Consider the following 27,942-nt stretch of genomic DNA (forward strand, 5'->3'; position numbering starts at 1 on the left):
GAGGTAGGAGCCCTCAAGCTAGCGCCCGCCCCGGCACTGCAGCTCCCGCCCCCGTCACCCGCCTTCCGGAGCGTCTGGAACGTTCTGCGCCGGAACAAAGGCCCCAGGGCGGAAGCGAGGGCCTGAAGCTTGAAAGGCTAGGGCCTTTAAAGCCGGCCGCTGAGGGGCGGCTCCAGTCCAGGGCTCCAGAGGCCAGTGGAAGGGACCGGTGCTTCTGCCAGTTTCCAATTCGAGGCTTACATCTTTACAAGTAAAGGGCCCACTTCCTCCATCCCTCAAAAAATTTTCCTTTGCATCTCCATCTCTCTTCCTTCAGGGCAGTAAGTAACGTCTAGGGGCCCTCCACAGGAGAGAATCTTTTTGTTCACCTTGGAAGAGGGAGATCAGAAGTAGGAGACACACAGGTTATGTTAGAAACTAGTATAAAGGAGCACACCTATTATAATAACCACAACCTCTTCAGCTCTGCAAACCTCACCAAGATTAGGCAGTCATCAAATGTCTTGCTTGCCAAATATACCCTTTTGTTTATGCGTGCTAATTTAAAAAATACTGACTTTTTCTTTTTTTTTTAATTTTTTTTTTTTTCAACGTTTATTTATTTTTGGGACAGAGAGAGACAGAGCATGAACGGGGGAGGGGCAGAGAGAGAGGGAGACACAGAATCGGAAACAAGCTCCAGGCTCTGAGCCATCAGCCCAGAGCCCGACGCGGGGCTCGAACTCCCGGACCGCTAGATCATGACCTGGCTGAAGTCGGACGCTTAACCGACTGCGCCACCCAGGCGCCCCAATACTGACTTTTTCTAATTTTCCTTCCACCTTTATATCCTTCAGGGCCTCTACTCCTTCCAGTGAATCCTTTTTTCTTTTTCTTTTTTAATATTTATTTATTTTTGAGAGAGACAGACTGCAAGTGGGAAGGGACAGAGAAAGAGGGAGACACAGAATCCAAGGCAGGCTCCAGGCTCTGAGCTGTCAGCACAGAGCCTGACGCAGGGCTCCAGCCCACAAACCAGGAGATCATGACCTGAGCTGAAGTTGGACGCTTAACCGACTGAGCTACCCAGGTGCTCCTCCTTCTAGTGAATCCTAATTGGGTGTCTCCCAGGCTTGTCCTTGGTTCATTCCTCCTCACTGATTCTCAAAAGTGGAAGCCTTGAGGAAATAAGGACGTTTCAACTATAGGTGCAAATCCAAACTGAGGGAAGAGTGTCCTTGATTACTTTTCTTTAATGTTTATTTTATTTTTGACAGAGAGAGACACAGAATGCTAGTTGGGGAGGGTCAGAGAGGAAGAGACAGAATCCAAAGCAGGCACCAGGCTCTAATCTGTCAGCACAGAGCCCAATGGGGGGCTCGGACCCACAAACTGTGAGATCGTGACCTGAGTTGAAGTTGGATGCTTACCCGACTGAGCTACCCAGGCGCCCCTGTCCTTGATTACTTTAAAAAAAACCCAAAAAACAAAAAAAAAAACGTTTTTAATGTGTACTTATTTTGAGAGAGAGAGAGAGAGAGAAAGAGACAGAGCATGAGCAGGGGAGGGGCAGAGAAAGAGGGAGACACAGAATCCAAAGCAGGCTCCAGGCTCTGAGCTGTCAGCACAGAGCCTGACACGGGGCTCCAACCCACAAACTGTGAGATCGTGACCTGAGCTGAAGTAGGATGCTTACCGGACTGAGCCACCCAGGCGCCCCTGTCCTTGATTACTTTTTAAAAGCACATTTAATATTCATTCAGTCAGGGTGGCTTAGTGGGTTAAGGGTATGACTCTTGATTTCAGCACAGGTCCTGATCTCCCATTTGGTGAGATTGAGCCCCCATCAGTCTCTGTGCTGACAGCATGGAGCCTGCTTGGATTTCTCTACCTCTCTTTCTGCTCCTCCCCGACTTGCGCATGTGCGTGCACGTGCTCTCTCTCTCTCAAACCCCCTCCCGCCCCCCCAAGACAAAAACAACTTTTAAAAAACTGATTCAGCCAGTATTTATTAAGCACTTTTTATGTGGCATGCACTGTGCCAGGCAGCAGGATGCAGAGTGAAACTCAAGGTCTGCTGGAGTTGGAAGAAGCCAACTTAGAAGTCCTTGATGACATCTAGACTGGAGCAAACCTGATGATTAAGGTAAATTGTGTTTACTGCTATCCAGGAAAGGCAGGGAACTGTAAGAGGGGATCCTACTTTGGATTCCAGATCAGGAAAGACCTTTCTGAGGCCTGGACGATGAGCAGGAGCTGGTGAAAAGTTCCACACAGAAGAAAAGAGTAGAAGTGAAAGCCCTGAAGGAGGAACGGGCTTCGTGGTGGGAAGAACTGAAGAGACGGCTATGTGGTCCAAGTGTGGCTTGGGCCCAAAAGTGAAGGTCAGCGAGGTGTCACAGCAGCTGGAGAGAAGTAGATGTATTTAAGATACATTTGGAGGTAGACTGGATCGCACTCTGTGATATGTTCACTGGGAGGCCAGTGGGGAAAAGTGTCACCGAAGGTGAAAATAATGACAAGGATGACCCCGAGGTTCCTGCTTTGAACATCTGAATGGTGATATAAGGAGCGCTGAAGAAAAGCAGAGGTAGGGGGAAAGATACAGGATTTGTTCGGGGGATGTGTTTGGTTGGAGATGTCTGTGAGTTACATAAATGGAGAAGTAGGAGGTTAGCTATGTCAGCCTGGCACTGAGTAAAGAGTTCTTGGTTGGAAATAGAAATTTGGAACTCAGCGGGATACGTGCTGGTGTGCCGAAACTCGGTTGTAGGGGCTTGTGACAGCCGATGGTTTTTCATGAATTCCGTAAGCTAAGCCAGTTGTTAAAGGCTGCCATTATGTTTTTAAAAAGTGAGTAGACACAAATTTAAATAAATTATGTTTTATTTTATTATTTTTTTGAGATTTTAGTTTTTTTTTTTAAATTTTTTTAACGTTTTATTTATTTTTGAGACAGGGAGAGACAGAGCATGAACAGGGGAGGGTCAGTGAAAGAGGGAGACACAGAATTTGAAACAGGCTCCGGGCTCCGAGCTGTCAGCACAGAGCCCGACAAGGGACTCGAACTCACGGACCGCGAGATCATGACCTGAGCCAAAGTTGGATGCTTAACCGACTGAGCCACCCAGGCGCCCCGAGATTTTAGTTTTTAAGTAATCTCCACACCCAATGGAGGGCTCAAACTCACAGCCCCAAGATGAAGAGTGGCATGCTCTACCGACTAAACCATCCAGGCACCCCTAAATAAATTGAATTTTTCTTTAAAAAGGTTAAAAGGTACTTACAAGTCTTTGGAGCCAGAAGTCCAAGAGCAAGGTGTCAGTAGGTTTGGTTTCTTCTGAGGCCTTTCTCGCAGAAAAGGTGCTTTCTCATGTCCTCATACAGTCTTTTTCTCTGTGCCCAAATTTCACCTTCTTAAACCGACAGCAGTCAGATTGGATTTGGGCCCACCCTAAAGGTCTCATTTTATTTTTTATTTTTTAATTAATTAATTAGTTTATTTATTTTTGAGAGAGAGAGACAGAGCATGAGCCGGGGAAGGGCCAAGAGAGAGAGGGAGACACAGAATCCGAAGCAGGCTCCGGGCTCTGAGATCATGACCTGAGCCAAAGTTGGATGCTTAACTGACTGAACCACCTAGGCGCCCAATAAAGGTCTCATTTTAATGTCACCATCACTTTACAGGGCCTATTTCCAAACATAGTCACATTCAGAGGTACTGGGAGTTAGGACTTCAAAATATGGATGAGGGAGCAAATTCAGCCCCTAACAATGTTACTGTTGTGTATGCTCTTGAAGTTATTTACTTTGTGAAGTCAGCCATGGTGGGAGTGTTTACACCAGAGAAATTGGCAAATGCTAAAAATTAAGGCTTTTTGTTATCCCTGGAGCAGCTGTTGTTAGACATTTACCAACACACCACACATCATAACTATAGGTGTTACTTAGTCTCTAGAGTATAATTTGAATCTGAAAAATGTGAAACACACACACACACACACACACCCCACACACAACACTATTTTGCTGAAGTACTTTAAGTTATGACTGGTACAGATACAGAGAAAGTCTTCTCTGTGTCAGTGGTTCGCAAGGAGAAGTGTATCAAGATGCTTTCCACTGAGTCACAGAAACTCTGACCAAGTGGTATTAAAGGACATTTCATAAAGACATTTGTTATTTCACATAAAAATAAATCCAGGGGTAGTGGGGGCTTCTGGAAAAGAGGGTTCCTTACTCTTAAGAGAAAGCAGCAGTAAGGAACTCTGGCAGAATGTGAATGGCTTCACTCGGGTCCTTGATTGCTACCTGCAGCCATCACATGACTATGGGAAGACTAAGTCATAGAAGGCAGGACTGCAGGGGCACCCCCGGTGGCTCAGTCAGTTAAGCGTCCAACTTCGGCTCAGGTCATGATCTCCCTGCTCGTGAGTTTGAGCCCCACATCTCTGCTATCAGCACAGAGCCCTCTTCAAATCATCTGCCCCCTCTCTCTCTGCCCCTCCCCTGCTTGTCCCCCCCACCGCCGAAAAATAAATAAATGAACTTAAAAAAAAAAAAGACAGTATGTGGACTGGGTCCTGGAAGACATAGTGAAATGGAAAGATGAGCCAATTTTGAGGCTCAGCTTTAGCTCTGTCTTTAGTGGCCTGTGGACATCTTCATGTGGATGTTCAACTATCATTTCAATCTCAGTAAGTCCCAAAGAAACTGATCACATTCCACAGCTCCAAATTCAGGTCTCTGTATTCCTTACAATGTCAATACTATTTTCTCAGGAACCCTGTAGTCCTCTTCTCCCTACCCTGTGTCCATTAGTTGTTGAGTACTGTTAAATTTTCCTCTTCATCCTACCTCCTTGCTCCAGGCCCTCATACACACACACACACACATATACACACACATATACACATATATATGGTGTATGATAAACTATGTATAGTTTATATATATACATATAAAATCTGTATTTTCTATTTTAAGAACTTAACATCTGAAAATTTATTATTTCTCCACTTCTCTCTCTGTTCAATAGACATGGTATTTTATTAGAATTAATAAGGTAGCAGGATACATAACATATAGAGAAATATCGATAGTTATGACAGTGTGGTACTAGAGCAGAAATAGTGAAAGAGATAGATATAGATCAGTGGAAAATAACAGTCTGGAAACAATATACTGTACACAATATATATATATATATATATATATATAGTGTGTGTGTGTGTATATATATATATATATATACATACACATGTATATATGTATATATGTATGTAGATGTATGTATATGCATACGTATATATGTATGTATGCATGTGTATGTATATACATATGTATATATATACACACTATATACACAATATAATGTATACCCATTATATACACAATATAACATATATATCACATATATATATATATATATGTATGATAAAGATGGTATTTCAAATCAGTAGGTAAAGATGGGATTATTCAACAAATGATGCTGAGAAAATTGGCTCCACCTTTGGCAAAATGTTAGATCCCTACCTCACACTATACACAAAAATTATTGCAGATGAATTAAGGACTTAAAAATGTAAATATCAGGAGAATATTTTCATAACCTTGGGGTGGAGAAAGGGTTTTCTTTTTTTTTTAATTTTTTTAATGTTTGTTTATTTTTGAGAGAGACAGAGACAGAATGCAAATGGGTTAGGGGCAGAGAGAGACGGAGACACAGAATCTGAAGCAGGCTCCAGGCTCTGAGCTGTCATCACAGAGCCCAAAGCGGGGCTTGAACTCACAAGCTATGAGATCATGACCTGAGCCGAAGTCAGATGCTCAACCAGCCGAGCCACCCAGGTGCCCCTAGGATTTTCTAAAGCAGACACACAATTCAGAAGCCTTATTGAAGAGATGGACAGTAAAGACTACATACAAATGTCAAATTACTGTAAGATGACACTCTATAAACCAAGTGATAGGACACCCAGGAAAATATTTTCAGGATGTAAAAAACAAAGTTAATATATCTGTGTATGGTTTTAAAATATGTCCACAAATTCTTTGATACTTCTCCATTCAAGAGGTGAAGCCTAATTCCCCTCCACTTGGGTGGGCTGGATTTAACGACTAGCTCATAAAGAATAGAATAAATTGGAAGTGGTCATATGTGACTTTGGTGACTAAGTCACAGAAGGCTCAGTGGCTTCCATCTTGGTCTCTTTCTCTCTTGGATCACTTGCTCTGGAGGAAGGCAGCTGCCATATTGTGAAGACACTCAGGCGGCCCTATGGAGACGCCCATATGGCAAGGAAGTATCTTGCCAACAGCCATATCAGTGAGCGTTCTTGGAGGCAAACCTTCTGGCTTCAGTCAAGCCTTCAGAATGACTGTAGGCCTGGCTAACAGTTGGATGAAAACCAACTAAGCCACTCTTAGATTCCTGATCCACAGAAACTGAAATAATGAATGTCATTTTAATGTACTAAGTTTGCGACAATTGGTTATAATCAATTAAGAATTGCATTTGGCTACAACATAGATTCCCCCCAGACCTAGTGGGTTCTCTCCTTTATAAAATAAGTCTGGAGAGGCAGTTCAGGGTTGGTATAACAGCTTCATGAGATTTTGTGTTTTTTAAGCTGCTCTCTACATTTGTTCTGGCATCTCAGCATGGGACTTATAATCTTGGGGTTCTCTGATGGTCCTATGTAGTTGCTACAACTCCAGCCATCACATTCCTGTTATAGACAGTAAGAGGAAAGGAAGGAGGAAAAAGGGGCTTTCTAGATGTTTCACCCGATGACTTTCACTAATATATCATTGACCTGTCAGCAGTGGAGGCTGAGACATATTTTTTAACTGGGCACAATGTTGCTCCCAGTAATATAAAAGTTCTGTTAGTTAGCTCAATAATGAGAAGACAAAAACGCAGTTAAAAAATAAACAGTCTGAATAGACAGTTCTCCAAAGAAGATATACAGATGGCTAAAAAACACATTAAAAAAATGCTCAACATCTTTACCATCCGGGAAATGAAAATCAAAGCCACAATAAAATACTACTTCACATCTGCTAGGATGGCTATAATCAAAACCACAGATAATAACAAATGTTGGCCACAATGTGTCAAAATTAGAACTCTCATATGCTGCTGGCGGAAATGTAAAATAGTGCAGCCATTTTGGAAAACAGTTTGGCAGTTCCTTAAAAGCTTAGAGTTACCATAGGATCTGGCGATTCCACTCCTTACAGTTCCACTGGTTAGGAAAAAATGGCCAATAAACTAAGTTGAAATGTCTGAGGTCAGGTTGTATTTGTAATAGATTTTTTCAAATGAAAATTGTTTCCTTCTGGGAATTCGCATATAATATTTTATTAGGGGGATTGTATTAGGCTCTTAGTAAATGTTTAGTACATAGCAAGCACTCGATATATGTAGCTGAATAAATGAATGACTAGGTTGATACTGTAAGTATTTTAGAATGAAATCTCCATGTGGCAAAGAATAATGTCCTCCTTTGGAATCCATTCATTGTAATATAGAATTCAGTATTTTGATATGAAAAGTATTATTTTTGTATTGATATTAATTAATTTTGTATTGATATTAAAAGAGAAATGAAAACATATGGCCACACAAAAATATGTACATGACTGTTCTTAGTAGCATTATTCGTAATAGCCAAAGAATGGAAACAACCCAAATATCCATCAAGTGATGAATGAAAAAATAAAATGTGGTATAAACCATACAATGGAATATTGCTCAAGTGTCAAAAGGGACAAAGTACTGATGCATGCTACAACATATGAACCTTGAAAACATGATGCTAAGGTGAAAGAAGGTAGTCACAAAGGCCCACGTGTTATAGGATTTCATTTATATAAAATGTGCAAAATAGGCCAATCTAGAGACAGAAAGTAAATTAGTGTTTGCCAGCAGCAGAGGTGGATAGGGGGAGGGTAAGGACATGAGAGCTAAGGGGCACAGGGTTTCCTTCAGGGATAATGAAAATATTCTAAAAATGATTGTGGTAATGGTTGCACAACTCTGAATATACTAAAAGCCACTGAACCATACATTTCAAATGGGTGAATTTTATGTTATGTGAATTATATATATGTATAAATGTTTTATTTATTTTTGAGAGAGAGACAGAGTGCGAGCAGGGGAGGGGCAGAGAGAGAAGGAGACACAGAATCCAAAGCGGGCTCCAGGCTCTGAGCTGTCAGCACAGAGCCCTATACGGAGCTTCAACTCATGAACCCCAAGAACATGACCTGAGCCAAAGTCGGTCGCTCTACCAACTGAGCCAGCCAGGTGCCCCAAATTATGTATTAATAAAGCTGTTTAGGAGCACCTGGCTGGCTCAGTCAATAGAGCGTGCAACTCATGCAAACTCATGTTTGAGTCCCATGTTCAGTATAGAGATTACTTTTTAAAAAATCTTTAAAAAATGAAATAAAATAAAGCTGTTTAAAAACAGTTCTGTTAGAGGCTCCTGGGTGGCTCAGTCAATTAAGCATCCGATTTCGTCTCAGGTCACCATCTCTCTCAGTTTGTCAGTTTGAACCACTGCCCCCCACCCCACCCCCCCCAGCCCCTCGCCTCTGGCTCTGTGCTGACAGCTCAGAGAGCCTGGAGCTTGCTTTGGATTCTATGTCTCCCTCTCCCTCTGCCCCTCCTCTGCTTATGCTCTCTCTCTCTCAAGAACAAATAAACATTAAAAAAATTTTTGTTAAAGACTTGGCAGGAACAGGAAAAACAATTTGAAAAGCTTTTTTTTTTTTTTCAAAGTAAACTCTACACCCAGCATGGGGCTCAAACTCATGACCCCAAGATCAAGAGTTGCATGTTCTACCAACTGAGCCAGCCAGGCACCCCAATGTTGACATTTTTTTAAAGTTAAAATCCATCAGTAGGGGGGGGGGTACCTGCGTGGCTCAGTCAGTTGAGGCAGATAGTCAGTTGAGTCAGACTTTGGCTCAGGTCTGATCTCACCGTTTGTGGGTTCAAGCCCCGCATCGGGCTCTGTGCTGACAGCTCAGAGCCTGGAGCCTGCTTCGGATGCTGTGTCTCCCTCTCTCTCTGACCCTCCCCAACTTGCATTCTGTGTCTCTCTCTCAAAAATAAATAAACATTAAAAAAAATAATAAAAATAAAATCCATCAATAGGAAACAGTTAAAAATTACCATATATCCATATAATGGAAGAGACTAGACAACTATAAAAAAGAAAGAGGTAGATGTATGTTTAGTGATAATTAAAGATGTCCAAGACATATTATTAAATGAAAATAATTCAGTTGATGAATAGTATGTATGAGTGATACCATTTTTGTTTTTTAAAAGTCTATATCTTTGGGGTGCCTGGATAGCTCAGTCAGTTAAGCGTCCGACTTCAGCTCAGGTCACGATCTCACAGTCTGTGGGTTCGAGCCCCATGTCTGGCTCTGTGCTGACAGCTCAGATTTGGATTCTGTGTGTCCCTCTCTCTTTGCCCCTCCCTAGCTTGCACTCTGTCTCTTTCTCTCGCTCTCTCAAAAATAAATGAACATTGGGGCGCCTGGGTGGCGCAGCCGGTTAAGCGTCCGACTTCAGCCAGGTCACGATCTCGCGGTCCGTGAGTTCCAGCCCCGCGTCAGGCTCTGGGCTGATGGCTCAGAGCCTGGAGCCTGTTTCCGATTCTGTGTCTCCCTCTCTCTCTGCCCCTCCCCCGTTCATGCTCTGTCTCTCTCTGTCCCAAAAATAAATAAACGTTGGAAAAAAAAAAATAAATGAACATTAAGAACATTTAACAAAAAATAAAAATCTATATCTTTTCTAATAAAGGAGAGTCATGCTGAGGGAGATCATGGACTTGTATGTTCCTCTCTATATGCTTCTCTATTATTTGCATTTTGTTTGTTTGTTTGTTTATTTATTGAGAGAGAGAGTGTGAGTGGGGGAGGGACAGAGGGAGAGGGAGAGAGAGAATCTTTTTTTTTTTTTTAAGATTTATTTATTTTTTTCAACGTTTATTTATTTTTGGGACAGAGAGAGACAGAGCATGAACGGGGGAGGGGCAGAGAGAGAGGGAGACACAGAATCGGAAACAGGCTCCAGGCTCTGAGCCATCAGCCCAGAGCCTGACGCGGGGCTCGAACTCACGGACCGCGAGATCGTGACCTGGCTGAAGTCGGACGCTTAACCGACTGCGCCACCCAGGCGCCCCTAGAGAGAGAGAGAATCTTAAAAAAATCTTAAAAAAAGACTCTCTGCCCAGTATGACCATGAGATCATGACCTGAGCCAAGATCAAGAGTCGGTCACTTACTCAACTGAGCTACTCGGGCACCTGTATTATTTGCATTTTAATGTTAGTTAAATATTACTTTTACAACTCAAGGAGATTCTATTCAGACCATTCTAGGGGGAAGGATGTCATCAAAGAGGACACAGAGTATCTAGCTTTCATTACGCAGGTATTGGCTGGGCTCTTCTCCAGGCCTTACCAAAGGTGCTTCCTCTCTCTGGAATCACTGCCCTGAGTGTATGATATTACGTATACACTTGTACAATAAAATTATCCACTGGTGCTTAGTAAAAGCTCAGGTATCATTATAACATCTGTCTCATTATATGGAATTACTCGTTTACTTAACCCTGTCAGTGGGTTGTAAGGTTCCGGATGACAGGGACTGTTTTACTGTCCATGAGGGCCTAGTACCTATAGCCTGGCACAGAGTAAGTGCTTAACAAAAATATGCTCAGCGATACCTCCCTAATCCTTCTGTCACGTCTTTTCTTCCCACCTAATATGTCTTCTTCTTTCTTCGGGGCCAAGGAAAATCATATCCTTTCCCTTCAGCTACATCAAGCCACATGGACTTTTCCTTTCCCCACTCCAACAAGACACTACCGTTCAATTGCCTAGCATTTCCAACCTTCCTGAGTGTTTCCATATTTACTTTCTTATTCCTCATGACAACCCCAGGACTGAGGAAACAGGCAAGAGGTGGGGAGGGGGCACAGAATTGCTTACTGAGGGCCAACTAAGTGCAAGGCCATTTACCCACATCATCTCTTTTAAACTTCTAACAATCCTTTTTTGGAAGTGGACATTTTTATCTCCATTTCACAAATGTGAAAATTAAACCTCAGTAAAATTATATAACATGCTGAGGAACACACAGTTATTAAACGGTAGAGTGGGTTTTGAACCTGGTGTCTCTGACTTTAAAGCCCCTGCTATTTCCGTGACATCAAAGTGAACAGATTTGTCTATTAACTATATTACCCAAGCTAGACAGAGTAGGAGGTAACATGTCCTGATTTCCAGCCCACTGCATCTTCCATCAGATCACTTTGCATGTTATATAAAGTCTGTAGCACACAATTTAACAATCACATGATATCTTACCTTGTTGCCCAATTGTTTTTATTTATATTAGATTCCACAGATTGGTACTATCTCCTTTTCCCCTGGCAGGAATTGTGTCATAAATAGTAACCTCCTTGGGCCTTAGTTTCCTCTTCTTTCAAATATCTATCTCACAGGACTGGTGTGAAGATTAAGTTATCACTTGTGAAGGCATCTCACACAGCCCACAATCTCTCCAGAAATATTTCTTGAATCTCAACTTCTTTTTCATCTCCTTCAACAAGTCACACAGCCCTGAGTACCTGGGTATGCTTGTATCAGGTCTTGTTATTTATATGACAGCATTCGATGAGGAGTAGTTCAGTGGGCACTTGTTGGATTTTCTCCCTTACTAGCCCCCAAAGGTTTGCATCAAACCAGTCCAAGATAGGAGGAAAAGTGAAATGCTCCCAAACTGGCTTTAGCAATCTACAGTGTGTTAGCATAGATTACACTCATACTCGAACCCTGTCAGTTGGTATAGCTAAGCCTATTTTACAGATGAGAAAATAGTCTTAGGTAAATTGCTAGTAAACTGCAGATCTGCCAAGACTCCTCAACACAGGCCTTAAGATACATTGGGCCTGGGCTCCTTCCACTCCACCAAGCCACCTTCCAAAGGTCAACTAAGTGCAAGGCTGGGGTGGGGGTAGAAACCAGACCACCACGTACTTTGGTATTTCTTGCTCCTCCTTCCCCTTTAGCTCCCGAGGACGTTTCATTGCAATTCACAGTACTTTTGCTTTGAGGATGTGCGGTCCCTTTAACGTCTTGAGTGACGTACGAGTAGCCCCGCCCATCTCCCCTCCCCACAGCTCTGTTCCAAGCCCCACCCACTGCTTTTGCCCTGCGCCAATTAACGCACTTCTGCGGGTGGGGAAGCTGGCCCCTCCTTACCTGGCAACTGGTCCGCTAGCTCCCGGGCAGATTTTCCGTTCAGTTCGTCGTGGTCCCCTCACGGCCCTCTAAGCAGTTGCCCCGCGGAAGCAGCCAAGTGTTCCGCCCCCTGGTTGCCATAACAGCAGTACGCGACGCCTCCTTGCGCCTTTCTCGTCTTTCAAAGCAGTCCTTCCTGGTCGGGGCCAAGACCCTCTCCGGAACCTCATCTTTAGTCGAGCAGAACCAGGGTCTGCGCCCCTTTGCGAGCGAAGGATTGGGTGGGAGGGTTGGAGACGGCGTCAGTCTGGTGCCCCAGAGGGGACAGGGAAATAGGGCTAGACGGGGTGGGAAAATTCAAAGAAATGAGTGGATCAGGTGTTAGGGATGGAAGGGAAGGGAGGGGTGTAGGAGGCTGGTAGGAGAACGTGGCTTAAGGGGGAGATGGGAAGAACTGGGTAGAGGACAGTCAGGGAGAAGGGAGGCGGAGCTACTAGAAGACAGTTGGGGCCACTGTGAAGGGTAGGAAAAGCCTGGGAAGGCGTCCTGAAGGGAGACAGGTCCTTGGTGGGAAGTCGGAAGCGGAGGTTGGGAGTCCAAATGAGACGCTCACAGGGATGAGGAAGGAAGCACGGTTGGGAGGAGGTCAGAGGTCAAGGGTGATGGGAAGGGGTACCCTGTCAATGGAGGCGAGGGAGCTGAGGGCTGGTCAAAGCTGAGGAGACGTTCTTTCTCAGGAGGAGCACTGAGCTTGATTTGACTCCGGAGCCTTCAGCCAGGAAGAAAGATGTCAGACGAAGATGATCTGGAAGACTTCGATGCAGACCAGGATGATCTGGAAAAGGAAGAGGATGAGAGGGAGACAGAGGAGTGGGAGGACTACAGGAAGGAGGGAGAAGACCTCCCTGAGGAAGTGCGAGCATGGGAGCAGAGGGGTCCTAGGGCAAAGGGATCCAGTTGGGCTGGAAAGGGATGCCTGACTCCACTTCTTCTTGCAGTGGTTGCCCACCCCCCTCACGGAGGACATGATGAAGGAAGGGCTTTCTTTGCTCTGCAAGACGGGCAATGGACTGGCTCATGCTTATGTCAAGCTGGAGGTTAAAGAGAGGTGCCTTTATGGGGGACCAGGAGAGGCCTTGAGGTTGTAGGGCCCAATTTCCTTTCTCATCCTCTTTCTTGGGTGCCTCAGCTGGGAATTTGGATCTCTCTTACCTTGGCCAGTGGAAGGGAAGGGTAGAATTTACTTTTCTGGAGCCCTGTGACTCCATCAGAGCTGGCCTGGGGAATTGGAGGTTGTGAGGGTGTGTCGGGGGATTCCTCCTGGACTCCTTCACTTGTCCTTCACAGTGTTGGTTCTTGGCTCTCCACCAAAAAAAGGTCCCTGCTCACTGTTAAGAACCCACCTACCTTCTGTCCCGCTTCCTTACCACTCCCATCTGTCACTCAATCTTCTCTCCATTAATAGGCCATCTCCTTATTGCCCCCTGCTTTAGCACCTCTGTCAGTCCTTGCTGGATTATTAACCTTAACTCTGGCCTTTGCCATCTCCTAGGGATCTAACAGATATCTACTTGTTGCGTTCCTACATCCATCTGCGCTATGTGGATGTTTCTGAGAACCACCTGACGGATTTGTCCCCACTCAATTTCCTTACACACCTGCTCTGGCTCAAGGCTGATGGCAACCATCTGCGGAGTGTCCGGCTGAATGAACTGCCCTACCTGCAGGTTGCCAGTTTTGCCTATAACCAGATCACTGACACGGAGGGCATCTCTCACCCTCGTCTGGGCAGCCTGGATCTCAAAGGTGAGTCCTTAGGTTGGGCTACACGAGATTCTTTCTTTCCTCGCGTGTGGCCAACAGAAATGGGCAGCGAGGTCTTTGGTTGTGCCACAGAGCAATTTTCACTCATTCATTTATTCATTCCGACATCCATTATGATTTGTTGTGACATTTCTATGTGCTGGAGATGTAGCTGTAAACAAAACAAAATCCTTACTTGCATGTAGCTTCCATTCTGGTCAGGGGAGACAGACAACTATCAATGAACATAGTACATAAGCAAATTTATATAGTACGTTAAGAGGCAATATGTGCTGTTGAAAAGTAAATTAGGGTAAAGGGAATGAATAGAGGCACAAGTGCAACTTCAAACAGGTTGGTAAGGACAAGTATCATTGAGAAGCTTGATATTGAGCAAATATTTGAAGGAGGAGAAGGAGTTAGCCATGGGGATTGCTGGGGATTCTTCAGTCACTCCTCAAAGGCTTGGGTGAACATGTCCATTTGGCCCTTGTACTACCATCCCACTTGCCCCAGGGCCCCGGGGTGTTAACTCTGGAGCTGTCCCTCCTCATATCCACCAGACAGGAGGATGCAGAGGCTCCCAACATTCAGGGTCTCCTGCTGAATATCTGGAGTGGCCCTCTGAGCTCCTAATACCCTCCTGCTCCTTAGGTAACCGCATCCGCATGGTGACAGGTCTGGACCCCCAAAAGCTGATCAGCCTGCACACCTTGGAGCTTCGGGGGAACCAGATAGAAACCACCCTGGGAATCAACCTTCCTAAACTGAAGAACCTCTTCTTGGTAGCTCACTGGGTTAGAGGGTGGTTGGTGCAGGAAGGTGGGCACTGTTCTGGGGGCCAGGATGCCTGGTGTCTAGGAGGCGCAGCTACTAGCTTCATCATCATCGTGATAATTTGGTATCATTTCTTGAGCCCTTAGTTGGTGCCAGATGCTTTGGGGACGCCAAGTTAAAGCAGACAAGGTACTTATCACCTAGCAGGGCTGATAATACATAATGCATAGGAATAAAGACAATTTGCTTTGATACAGGCAGTAGCATAATTTGCTCGAACTGAGGCACAGATACCAGGCTAAGGCAGCCACTTAAATGTCATGTTTTTCAACGTTTATTTATTTTTGGGACAGAGAGAGACAGAGCATGAACGGGGGAGGGGCAGAGAGAGAGGGAGACACAGAATCAGAAACAGGCTCCAGGCTCTGAGCCATCAGCCCAGAGCCTGACGCGGGGCTCGAACTCACGGACCGCGAGATCGTGACCTGGCTGAAGTCGGACGCTTAACCGACTGCGCCACCCAGGCGCCCCAAATGTCATGTTTTTGACTCTTGAGCTTCTTCATTCTAGGATAGTGCGTTTCTCCTCAGTGGAGCCGTGGGACTCTTGGGCCTGGGGGTGGGTTGAAGCATCTCTCCTTAATCAAGAGGTGGCTTTGGTGGGATGAGCAGTAGGGAGTTACTGCTGACCTTTCTCTGGACTGGAAGCATCTCCTAGTCTTCTTTACTCTCTACACAACCTCTACCCACCTCCACTCCCCTCCTGCACTCCTTTGTCTCCACTCTTAGGTTGCCTCTGACTTCTCTTCCCTGTCCCTGCTACTTTCTCCCAATCTATGCACTGTATCCTGGGGTCTAGGCCCAGAACATGCTGAAGAAGGTGGAGGGCTTGGAGAACCTAAGCAATCTCACTACCTTGCATCTTCGAGACAACCAGATTGAGACTCTGAGTGGCTTCTCCAAGGAAATGACGTCGTTACAGTATCTCAACCTGAGGTATGTACCCCCTCCAGGCCCCACCTTGCCCCTACCCTGGACCAGGAGCAGCTTTTGACCCCATATTCCTCCCTGGCCCCAAAGTCCCAATCCTAGTCCACTCCCAGATTCTCACCTCAACCTTCATCTTGATCTTTACCCCTCCTTTCCTTACTGTCTTCTGCATTCAGTCCTAATTGCAACACTGAGACCTTTATAGCCTGAGACTCCATCTACAGTTCTTGAGAACATGCTATATGCCAGCGCTTTGTGCTGTGTTTTGGCAACATTTAAAGGAATCAGAGACGGTCCCTGTCCTCAAGGGACTCAGAGTCTGGCTCCAATTCTCTTTTCTTGGTCCTATTCCATGTAAATTTCTGCTGCCCTTCTCCCATCTCCGGGACCCTTATTCCCTATCCCATTTCCTGCCTCTCTTCTCCTGAGCCCCACCTGTAAGGGATGGCTCCCTTACCGATATAAAACACAAGATGTGCTCAGATTTGAGGAGAGAAGAGTATTTGAAAGAAATTCTCTAGATAGAAAGGCACTAGGGATCAGGGGGTGATTTTCTTTCAGCAACCCTTGTCTGATGGAGGATTTCATGTGTGTTTCTTTAAGCAAGATGTAAGGACACTGCCTCCTTAGTCAACATGGCCAAATTCTTAAAGCTGGCAAAGGAAAGAGAATCTCCAAGTAAAGAGATGTGATTGCACCTTGAAGCTCCAATTCCTGCCATGGCTTCTGGAGCAATCTCTTGCTAATTAGTTCTGCCATATTGGTCAGGCAGGGCTGGGGCTGCAGGGTGGCGGGGCGGCGGGGGTGGGCGGTGGGCTCCTTTCCTTTAATGGTCTAGCCTGAGATAATGGACCCTCCTCAATGGCTGTTAATTGGGGTTGTTTGGAAGTTCAGTGTAGTGGGGAAGAGGTAGCTCAATGACTGGGCAATGGAATGCACAGGACAGCCCAGCACGAAGTGCAGTGGGAGTAGGGCTCCCAGTGAGAAACACCCTGTGAGGTGTAGTCACCTCCGTTGAGGTTAAGGCTGAAAAAACAATTAAACCTGATTTCCTAGAGGCATGAGACAAGAACATGAAAATAAACATATTTTATGTTTAATGAGGCGCATTAGGAGATGAAGCTTGTTCTTCAGGCCAGGAGGCCCCAGACCGTCTCTAGCTCTAGGCTCCTTCCTGAACGCAGCACCCACATTGCACCACTCACCTCCGTGAACTTAAAGCCCAGCTCCTTGTCCACTGGCCTGCCTCCTACTTGCTAACCTTTGACTAGGTAGGATTGATAACAGAAGAAGTTTGGCTTTGCAAGGGAGATGTCCCCCCTCCCCTCCCAACTACAAGACAGGGCTGGGACCTAGCTTTGCTGCTCCAAAAGGACAAATACGACTGGTGCATTACAGAACAGACCATGGTGCTCCCAGGTTCCTGGAAGGGCAGAGGCAGGACTGGAGCAGGTTGGACAGACAGCCCCTCTGCTGCAAAGCTCGCAATGCTGAGCACGCCAGTCCGCAGAGGCAGGTTCTAGGGAACCCGGTGGGAGATTCCCTCAGAGGCCCCATTCCTGGGAGCTGGCCCCCAAAGCCCATTCTGCCCCAAGGTGAATCCCTCCTGACCACTCCGGCAGGGGCAACATGGTGACCCACCTGGGAGAGCTGGCCAAGCTTCGGGACCTGCCCAAGCTGCGAGCCTTGGTGCTGTTGGACAACCCGTGTACAGATGAGAGTGACTATCGCCAGGAGGCCCTGGTGCAGATAGCACACCTCGAACGCCTGGATAAAGATTTCTACGAGGAGGAGGAGCGGGCTGAGGCTGATGAGATCCGTCAGAGGATGAAGGAGACCCAGGAGCAGGGGGCTGAGCCTGAGCACAGCTTCGAACTGGAGCAGTCTTCCATGTAGCAGCAGCTCTTTTAGCCTCCAAGAATAGTAAGGAAGCAGACAGAGAGGCAGGAAGAGGAGGCCAGGGGTCTGGCAGCCAGGGGAAGAGAAGCTGCTACGGGAGGAGGTGGCTGAGGCAGGGACATGGCAGGAGAACCCTTGGAAAGACCAGAGTTAGGAGTCAAGGGGTGTCTCAGAGTGAGTAGAGAGGACCAGGAGGGCTTGGGAGGAGCTGAGGAAAGGCTTAGGAGAATACATTAGGGGAGGAAAAGTAACCAAAGAGAATCTGGGAGGCTGGCAGAGATGCTGGTGGGGGGCTGGTGGCCACGTGCGACACACAGTGGAGATCAGCTGGAAAGGATAGGTCTGGGGTGTGGTGAGGGGTAGGGGGAAGGGGTGGAGGTGGTGGTTGAGGATGGAAGCTGGGGGGAGGCAGGGGAGGAAGATCTTGCACTAAAAATGTGAAGCTAAAAATAACAGGAAACAGGGGTTCTGGGAAGAAAGGGAAAATGAGGCAGAAAGAGACTGGGGAGGTGAGCCCAGGGAGGTGTGGTCCCTGGGCACCGGTGATGGGGTCACAGGCAGCACGGGGAATGCAGTAAAAGGCCCAGAGGCTTTACTTCTGTCCTTTTCCTCCAGGAGATCAAAGACACTGGCCCTAAGACCCGAGAAGACTCCCAGTTAGGGGGGCTTCCACGTTCACCCCCCTCATCCTGAGACAGAGCATGCCCTCTCTTGCCTCACACCTGGGAATTCATCACAGCTTGCTGTCCAGGCTCTGGGTGGGCACCTGGGCAGCGTCCGGGTGGGTCTGAGCCCTGCCTGGAACGTGTGTGTGTGTGTGTGTGTGTGTGTGTGTGAGTGTGTTTGGGTGTGGCAGCCCTCGGGCAGGTATGGGAAAATCAGGCCTGGATGGGCCCAGGGGATGCTCCTAGAGTTGGCTGCAGAGGAGCTGCGGAGGCGGCTGGGTGTGTTACAACAGTTCGGTTTTCAAATAAAGAGACATTTTGATACTCTTGTGTCTGACTGGGGTTGTGAGACACCAAGTCTGTCATGGGCTTCACTGGTGTGAGGCTGTGCCTGTTACCTTCGAGGGGGGCAGAGCGTGGGTGTGAGCGCGCGTGGGTGCTGGGGGCCAGGTCCTGGGTCGCCCCTAGCCCCTCCCCCATAGCTCTCCCCCGCTCCCTCCCCCACCCCGCCCCCCACAGGCCCCCCACCCGCACTCCTACGTGCGCCTCCGCCGGAGGCTCCTGACTCATCGGGGGCTCCGGGTCACATGCGCCCGCCCGGCCCTATCGGCGCCTCCCCCCGCCCGCCCCCCGCCCGCCGCCCGGGAGCCGCAGCCGCCGCCGCCGCCGCCACCACTCCCGCTCTCTCCGCGCCGCCGCCGCCGCCACCGCCATCGCCACAGGCTGAGTCTGCAGCCCCGAGGTGAAGCCCCAGCGGGCCCCTGCACCCCTCCGGCCCCCTCCCCTCGCCGCCGCGCCCCCCGCCCTTTCCCCTGGCCTGCGCGCATCCCTCGCCCCGTGGCGCTGCGCACCTGCTCAGTCATCTGCACCTCCCCAGGCACCCTCCCTCCCAGGCCTTCTAGGACCGCTCCTCTCGGTTAGTGGCGGTCGCCCCCTCCTCATCTGGGCGTCAGGTCTCTCCGCACCTGTTTCTAACTGCGCCTTTCTCCACCCTTGCCTTCCCCTCTCCCTCGGCCCCTCTCCGCCTCCGGTTCTGTCGCTGTTAAGTTCGGCGTCTCCCTGGGCTGTGCATTTTTATCCTGGCACGTCCCTTGGCTTTGCATCTGGAGAAACGTCTTCTCTTCCCATTCTTCAGCATCCCTAGACTTCTGAACTCCCCTCTCTCCCCCTCCTCCCCCATACTGCCCCTCTCCTTTTACATTGCTTCTCGCCGCTGGATGGGGGAGGGATGGGAGGAGGGGAGAATTTGTCTAGGGGCTGGCGTGGGGTGGGGGGGAAGGATGTGCCCAGCGTTGCCTCTCCCCCCAGATCTCTTTTCCCTCCCCGCCCCCGCTGCAACCCCCAGGGTCTGAGGGCTTCTCCAGGACCCTCTCCCCAGACTTCTCTACTGTCCATCTCTTGGGAAGAGGTGTTTAGGAGTATGTTTAGGAGAGAGACTGGGATCTTGGAGTGGGGTTGGGGGTGTTAGGTTGCGGGGGAGGAGGGCTCTGGAGGAGAGGCCCCAGACAGCCCATCCTCTTTTGTCAACAAGGAGAAATGCAAGTCTGGCAGCCATTACACTCTGAGATCTGGGGGAACCCCACCACGAATCCGCTGCTGGAGCTACTGAGGGGGTCGAGGGAACCTCTGCTAGTGCCCCTCCCTCCTCACTGCGGTGTCCTCCCTTCTCACCCGTTTGATCCTACCCCGCCCCCCACTGCAGTGACCTCCCCTTCCTCACTGCATTGACCTTCTCTCCCCGTGGGGTGGGGGGGATCCCTTCTAAAGCCGGGACTGCAGCCAGCTCCTCCCCACCCCCCACCCACTGCAGTAACCTCTTTCCCATGGCTCCCAGTCTCTGGCCCCTCCCACTGATCAGGCTCCACCTCTCTAAACCTCTTATCTTTCTCCTTCTTTTCCTTCCACCCAATAACTCAGCCATCATGTCGATAGAGAAGATCTGGGCGCGGGAGATCCTGGACTCCCGTGGAAATCCCACGGTGGAGGTGGATCTCTACACCGCCAAAGGTAGTGGGCAGGGAGGGCATGGGCCTTCCCACAGCCCTCAGGCTGGGTTTCCCCTGGCTAGGGAGGGGAAGCTACCTTGATTCCCAGTGGGGATGGGGTGCTGGGCCAGGTTCACCAGCCTGGACTGTGGGGGTTGGATACTTCTGGTCCAGCGGAGCCCAGATAGGCTCATCTCTGTGGTCTATTTTATGTATGGGATATATCCTGCCTCCACAGGCTTGTGTGTGTACCTGTGTGCGTGTGTGCGTATGTGTGCTGCCTGCATAGCTTCATATCTGTGGGTTCCTACTTGTACTTGTGGGACCTCAACTGGGCAGATGAGGCCCCTGCTTATGCTTGTGTGTGTGTGTGTGTGTGTGTGTGTGTGTGTTAGCAGTGTGGGGATAGGTTAGAGCTAGAAAGCTGAAGGAATCCCTGATCCCTGTAGTGTCCTTCTCTATCCCTCCTTATTTCGTGTCCCTCTCTCAGGTCTCTTCCGGGCTGCAGTGCCCAGTGGAGCCTCCACTGGTATCTATGAGGCCCTGGAGCTGCGGGATGGGGACAAACAGCGTTACTTGGGCAAAGGTGAGGCCTTTTCTCTTTTCCAGACTCTCCCATCCCTCAGCTTTATACTCCTACCTCACACCAGTCCACAGCTCCCTTCTTGCCTGCGCCCCACTTCTGGCCCTTCCCAGCCTGACCCAGTCTGGCCTCTCTGCCTCTCCCCAGGTGTCCTGAAGGCAGTGGACCACATCAACACCACCATTGCTCCAGCCCTCATCAGCTCAGTGAGGCCTGCTCTTTGCTGGGGGCGGTGGTGGGCAGGACCAGGGTCCTGGAAGCAATCCTGGATGAGGGGAGGAGGGAGAGAAGGGAGATTCCTCTTGGGAATCATACTTCTCGAGGAGAGTGTGGGGAGACTCCTTCCCCACCCCTGCTCCCAATCCAGACAGGCTGCTTTCACAGAAACCTGGTTGGCTGCTGGCCAGCTGTGAGCCTATGTGGGAATGGGGTGGGGCCCTCTGCCTCCGGGCCCAGCCTCCATCCTGGCCTGGGGTGATGGTGGCTCCGTCTACAGGGTCTGTCGGTGGTGGAGCAGGAGAAGCTTGACAACCTGATGTTGGAGCTGGATGGGACCGAGAACAAATGTAAGCCAGGGCTGGGAGAAAGTGAGGAGGTGTGAGCAGGGTGTGTGGAGCAGACAGGGCACTGAAGGGGCCAGTGCTGTGGGGACTTCCTTCGGAAGGCTGTCCGGACTAGCCCACCTTCCATTCTCCTCTCAAAGCCAGAGCAAGAGAAGAAGAATTTAACCACAGTAGGAGGGAGTGACATTAGACAGAAGAACTTTGCAGCGTGAAGGGGGGGAGCTGGCAGGGGACAGTCTGGCCTCAAGATGTTTAGAAATAGGTGGAGCTGTCTGCCCTTTCCCATTACATCGAGTGTGTGTGTGTGTGTGTGTGTGTGTGTGTGTCCTGCTATTTTCAGGAGAGGACTGATGAGGTGTCGCAGGAGTGGAGAGGGGAGAGGGGATCTCTTTTACTGGCTCCTTTTGGGGTATATAAGTGGAGTCAAGGGCTCGGAAATTTAGGGGACATTTTGCTCAGTGCCTTCCTCTGTAATCTCCCAGCCAAGTTTGGGGCCAATGCCATCCTGGGTGTGTCCCTGGCCGTGTGTAAGGCAGGGGCGGCCGAGCGGGAATTGCCCCTATACCGCCACATTGCTCAGCTGGCCGGGAACTCAGACCTCATCCTGCCTGTGCCGGTGAGCACTGCGCCACGCCTGTGCCTGTCCCAGGGGTGGGTGGGGGGAGAGCATGAAACCTTGTGAAGAATGATGGGGGTGGGGTGGGGGAGTGCACTGAGGCACCTAAAGAGAAAGGAGGGAGACTTGAGACTTTGAGTCTGGGAAGCTGGAGCAGGTGTGGGATCTTGGGTTAACAACCCAGGGGCAGAGGAGGGAAGTGCTCTGTGACTTTTCTGTCCTGTGGCCCCCCCAGGCCTTCAACGTGATCAATGGTGGCTCTCATGCTGGGAATAAGCTGGCCATGCAGGAGTTTATGATCCTTCCAGTGGGCGCTGAGAGTTTTCGCGATGCCATGCGACTTGGGGCGGAGGTCTACCACACACTCAAGGGGGTCATCAAGGACAAATATGGCAAGGATGCCACCAATGTGGGAGATGAAGGTGGCTTTGCCCCCAACATCCTGGAGAACAGTGAAGGTGAGGCCAGGAGCCCTACTCCCTGCTTTAAGTCTTGCTCTGTCCTTGGACATCAGGAAGGGCCACACAGCTCCCCAGATCCTGAGGAGTATGGGTGGGAGGCCCTTGAGCCAGCTCAAAGAGGAACCCATACCAGGAGTGGGTCCCAGAGGGCCTGCCACATTTACAGGCAGGCCTAAGAGGACAGTCTTCATCTGTCCAGCTGGGAATGCTGGGAGGTGGTCTAAGTGACTTGGAGGATCCATCCTGGACTTGAACTTTGTAGGATTCTCAGTTTGATGAGATATACTGTACTGTAGGGATTCAATTCTGAGTCTATCCCATTTCTACCCCCAACCTCTCAGGTCTCTAAGATCCCTAATTTTTCTCTGCTGTGGGAGGAGCTATATAGTAAATAGAAACAATAACAGGAAGGGGCGCCTGGGTGGCCAGTTGAGTGTCTGACTCTTGATTTCAGCTCGGGTTATGATCTCAGAACTGTGGGATCGAGCCCTGCTTTGGGCTCTGTGCTGAGTGTGGAGCCTGCTTAAGATTTGCTCTCTCTTTCTTTCTGCCCTCCCCACTCTCAACTTAAAAAACAAACAAACAAAAAAAACCCAAAACAATAACAGGAAGTGGCTAAGAGTTCAGGTTCTGGGGTCAAATTGCCTGGATTTGAACCTTGACTTAAGAGTTACTGGCTAGTGATCTTTCTTCCTCAACTTCTCTGTGCTTGTCTTTCTTGCCTGTAAAATGGGAACAACAGTATCTCCCTCTTAGCACCATTGTACTTAGGTGACATAGCCCATAATAAATGATAGCTATTGACAAAAAAACCTGTTACGAACAGAATTCCATTCCTCTGTCCTCTTAGAAGATGGTCTGCTCTTCCCAGACCTGGGATGACCCTAACAACAATTGTAGCCAGGCTTCTTCCCAGCACCAGTCCTGTGCCTCGGCTCTGAATTTCTTTCTTTTTCACATTCCTCTTTGCCCACCCTTCCTGCTGGTGATCCCACTATATTCCATCCCCAGCCTTGGAGCTGGTGAAGGAAGCCATCGACAAGGCTGGCTACACAGAAAAGATTGTCATTGGCATGGACGTCGCTGCCTCGGAGTTTCATCGCGATGGCAAATATGACTTGGACTTTAAGTCTCCTGCTGATCCCTCCCGATACATCACTGGGGACCAGCTGGGGGCCCTCTACCAGGATTTTGTCAGGGACTATCCTGGTGAGAACAAGGGCTATGGGAGGGAGGGCAGCGCAAGGGTCAAGGGGCAGGCGGGGATGTGTGGGGCAGCCTGGGACCTTGTGGGGCACTGACTTAGGTGCCAGGTGGAGGTGTCCTAAGCAGAGCCAGAGAACCAGGACAGGGGCCAAAGAGCCTTCTGCAGGGGCTGGCTTTGTATGTAATGTAAATGTGCAGGTACCTATGGTGAATCTGTTTCATCTGCTTCCGGTCCTAATTAAAGTCGTGTGTCCCGCAGTGGCTGGGATCACGGGGAGGGCTTTGGAAGGAGCCAGTCATGGTGAGAGGGTGACTGGGCCCAGCAGGGAGCTTGTACCTATCAGTGTTTTTGACTGATGAAGTTGTGGATGCTGAGTGGAGCTGGAAGCGCTGTGGGGGTAGGATGGGAAGGCTGAGGAGGAGCTGAACTACCCTCTCCAAACCCACTAAAGGCTGTGACTCCTGCAGGGAGGAGGCTGGTTTCCGTTTCCCTGAGACAGAGCAAGACATAAATGTAAAATGAGGGATTTAGAATAGCACAGAGGGAAAGCTTCCTGGTAATGAAGGTGGGAAAATGCAAAGGCGGTTACGAGAAACATCCTGAACGCTTGTTTTTTGGAAGGTGTTCGGAAGGTGTCGGGCGTGATCGCATAGTGGTTAGTGCTCCTCATTGTGTGGAAGGTTTTCAGAAAGAATCTAGGTAAGTGTCAGGGCAGGCTTATTTCGGAGGCAGGGAAGCAAGGATGAGCAGGCTAAGTTAGCCAGGGGATGTATCCATTTCAGGGAATCACAGGGTGGGTGTTCCTGCCTGATGCAAGCCCCAGGGAGGGTCAGCGGCCCCTCCTGCTCTCCCTGCAGTGGTCTCCATCGAGGACCCCTTTGACCAGGACGATTGGGCCGCCTGGTCAAAGTTCACAGCCAATGTAGGGATCCAGATCGTGGGCGATGACCTGACAGTGACCAACCCAAAGCGTATCGAGCGGGCAGTGGAGGAAAAGGCCTGCAACTGTCTGCTGCTCAAGGTCAACCAGATCGGCTCAGTCACAGAAGCCATCCAAGCGTGAGTGTCCCCTGGCTCTCCCCTACCCGGCCCCTGTTTCTACAGGATGCCTCTGGCAAGTGCTCCCAGCCTCGTCCTGGCATAGATGCTGAAGAGAGCGGGGAACCTGCAGTCACCTTCCCAGCTCTTCCGGCTCTGCCCCCTCCACCCTATGCCCTGTGCCCCTCCCAGAGAGCTTCCTGCCAGGTGTTTGTTTTTTTTTTGTTTTTTTTTTTTTAGTTTATTTATTTTTGAGTGAACAGAGACAGTGTGAGTCGGTAGGGGAGGGGGGGTGGGGGCACGGGGAGGGGTGCAGAGACAGAGAGAGAGAGGGAGAGAGAATCCCAAGGAGTGCCCTGCCAGCACAGTGCTCCATGTGGGGCTTGATTTCACGAAACTGTGACATCATGACTTGAGCTGAAACCAAGAGTCAGACGCTTAACTGACTGAGCCACCCAGGTGCCCCCGGCCAGGTGTTTCTCGACATAGACCAATGTTGAGGCTGGGAAGAGAGTGCCCAGTGTGAGGGGCTGGAGGTCAGTGCTGATGTATGGCTGCAGGTGCAAGCTGGCTCAGGAGAATGGCTGGGGTGTCATGGTGAGTCATCGCTCAGGAGAGACTGAGGACACGTTCATCGCCGATCTGGTGGTGGGGCTGTGCACGGGCCAGGTGAGTGCAAGGGCGATCTTTGTGAAATTGGCGGGTTCTGTCGGGTGGGTCTCTCTTTCCAGGTGTTTGTGGGTATCGGGAGAATGTCAAGGGAATGTAAGTTTCCTTTCAGGAAGTGAAGGGGCAGCCACTGAGCTGCATATGTTTGGGGATGTTTCAGATCAAGACTGGCGCCCCGTGCCGTTCTGAGCGTCTGGCTAAGTACAACCAGCTCATGAGGTGAGGAAACCTGGGGGATGGGAGCCCGGGGCCCAGAGGGTTAAAAGCTCCGATACCCAGGACCTGGAGAACAGTAGATATCCAGAAAATACTTGTTTTCGAATGATGGGTTTACCCATGGCCTGATTGATGGCTCCCACGGGTCATGTGGAGAAGCCAGGGGATGCCCCTGCTTGGGCCGGACATAGGGACAGGTGGTATGACAGGCTTGGAGAGGATAGGGGCCTCCTGGAAAAAGAAGTGGAATCCTCCTGCGTCCTTATTTCTTTTCTGGCTCATCCCTTCCAGAATTGAAGAAGAGCTGGGGGACGAAGCTCGCTTTGCTGGACATAATTTCCGCAATCCCAGCGTGCTGTGATCCCTCTACTTGCCTGGAGACCTGGAACCCCTCTCCCATCCTCCTGGATCCTCTCTCTTCCTGTCTTGCTCTGTGATATTTCACCCCGGACACCCCGGCTGACCTGTTGCTCTGTTCCTTGGCTTGTCCAGCCCCTGCTCTGTGCTCTCCCCACTCTGGGCTCCACACTCTCCACTTCTCTTTCCTTTCTATTCTCTCTCCTCAAAAACTGGCCACGGGACTGAGGATGATGAGGGAGTCCCCATGGAAGAACAGTCAGGGTCTGTGTAGAGGTGCATCAGGGCTGGCTGGGGACGTGTTGAGAGAGGGGCCGTGTGTCACTGTGCTTTCTGCCGCTTCCACACGTTTGTCCATGTGGCATCTGAGCCAGGGAGTGTGCAGTGCCGAGGGGGAGGGGAGCGCTGGCCGCGTGATCATGCCTGGCCGAAGACTTCAGTGAACTATTTATTTGTTTATTTATTGTTCACTCGTCTTGTTCATTAATTCAGCGTTTCTCCACAACTCCAGGGCCAAACCCTGGCCTGACCAGAGGAGATCGCGTGTGTGTGTGTGTGTGTGCGTGGGTACTTCATGTGGCCGTAGATTCCGAGATGGCCTGGGGTGGGAGGTCTTGCTGAAAATGGAGCGGGAAGGGTAACAGAAAAGGGACCTGTCATCAGTTCCTTCGTGTCTCCCAGCCCTTAACCTAAGCCGGCTCAGTCCAGAGGTGGGGCTGTGTGCCCGGGGACTCTTCCCCCATAGCTCTCCCCCAGCCCCGGCTTCCCTGTTCTTCCTCCAGCTGCACCCGAGCAATGTCTCACTCCCCTGTGCCATGCTCCACAGTTGCCACCACCTCTGTGGCGTTGAAATGAGCACCACCATTAAAGTCTGAATCACAGTGCGTTGTTGTGTCTGAAGAGTCTTTCGTCCGTATGAGGGGAGAGAAGACGGAGCACCCAGAAGTTGGTGAAACTGGATAGCAGAGCTGGGGAGGACACAGAAAGATGAAGAAACCCAACCAGTATGGCTAAGACAATGGCCCTGCCTACCCCTCCCCGGCTGGGTGGGGACCGCCTTGGCCCTGCCTTCTCATCAGCAAGCCTGGCCCCAGGACCCAGGTCAATGAAGGGTTCTTAACCTGGAGTCCAAGAATCCCTAGAAGTGTCAAAAATTGTGTGGGTGTGCATTTTTGGGAAAAGGGGTCCAAAGCGTTCTGGATTCTTATAGGGCCTTGACCAAAGAAGGGATAAAGCTATGGACTGGAGCAGTTCCCCCACTGGGCCTCTCCCCAACACATTCCTGGCCACTGTGGGCCACAGCAGCGCTGTGTGGGCATCGCCCCCTGCAAGATGGGGAACTGGGGAGGGAAGGATGGTACCAGAGGATCTGGAGGTGGGCCTGAGAAAGTGTTCCTGGAAACCTGAGAGTCGGGACCGCAAGGGCTGGTTTGGCCTGCGAATAGGGCCCCAGTGTGTGGCTGGAGACCCACTATAAACCTTCAGCTCCAGTGGAGCACTGACTTTGAGATGGGGACCCAGGAACCACCTAGGGGGAGAAACCCTCTCATAGGGCTGGGACACAGAGCAGAGCCCAGCAGGTAGGTGTTCCACACGGGGCGCTGTGGCCACTAGAGGGAGGCAAGGTTCTGTGGGACACCAGGCTCCCCCTTGAGCTAGGGGTGGGATGGGAGGAATTTCAAGGCTGTCCCCTCTATGGGCCTCCTACTCTGTTTCTACTCTGAGTTCTGGTCCCGGGCACCCTGCCATCCTGCCCAACTCCAGAACTAGAAGAGGATTTTAGTCCTGTATGGGCAGGACCCATTTCACTGCTCTCCTTCCTGTGTCCCTGACATACTCAGCCATTTTCAGTTCTTGCCCCTGC

At 49.7% G+C, this 27,942-nt stretch overlaps 2 protein-coding genes across 4 annotated transcripts; both read left to right on the forward strand.

Moving 5' to 3' along the window:
* The first annotated feature begins 112 nt into the window (after positions 1-112).
* LRRC23 (leucine rich repeat containing 23) lies at positions 113-18,707 on the forward strand. Of its 3 annotated transcripts, XM_032593900.1 has the most exons (9): positions 113-250; positions 2,025-2,125; positions 12,988-13,163; positions 13,249-13,358; positions 13,803-14,056; positions 14,708-14,838; positions 15,689-15,825; positions 17,442-17,742; positions 18,334-18,707. In XM_032593900.1, the coding sequence occupies exons 3-8, from the start codon at positions 13,038-13,040 to the stop codon at positions 17,713-17,715; spliced, it is 1,032 nt and encodes a 343-aa protein (XP_032449791.1). In that variant the 5' UTR covers positions 113-250; positions 2,025-2,125; positions 12,988-13,037; the 3' UTR covers positions 17,716-17,742; positions 18,334-18,707. The 3 variants fall into 3 exon arrangements, with proteins under 3 accessions (XP_032449791.1, XP_032449792.1, XP_030178009.1); XM_032593901.1 differs by lacking the exon at positions 113-250 and having other exon boundaries at positions 1,972-2,125; XM_030322149.1 differs by lacking the exons at positions 113-250; positions 2,025-2,125 and adding an exon at positions 12,191-12,501.
* A 348-nt stretch (positions 18,708-19,055) lies between these two features.
* Positions 19,056-26,962, forward strand: ENO2 (enolase 2). The gene is made up of 12 exons (XM_030322362.1): positions 19,056-19,125; positions 20,301-20,390; positions 20,859-20,954; positions 21,099-21,157; positions 21,448-21,517; positions 21,997-22,130; positions 22,366-22,588; positions 23,603-23,800; positions 24,656-24,857; positions 25,397-25,505; positions 25,666-25,724; positions 26,013-26,962. Exons 2-12 carry the CDS (start codon positions 20,306-20,308, stop codon positions 26,080-26,082), a joined length of 1,305 nt encoding a protein of 434 aa, XP_030178222.1. The 5' UTR covers positions 19,056-19,125; positions 20,301-20,305; the 3' UTR covers positions 26,083-26,962.
* Positions 26,963-27,942: the final 980 nt, after the last annotated feature.

The sequence above is a fragment of the Lynx canadensis genome, chromosome B4 (genome assembly GCF_007474595.2).
Source record: "Lynx canadensis isolate LIC74 chromosome B4, mLynCan4.pri.v2, whole genome shotgun sequence".
Lineage (NCBI taxonomy): Eukaryota > Metazoa > Chordata > Mammalia > Carnivora > Felidae > Lynx > Lynx canadensis.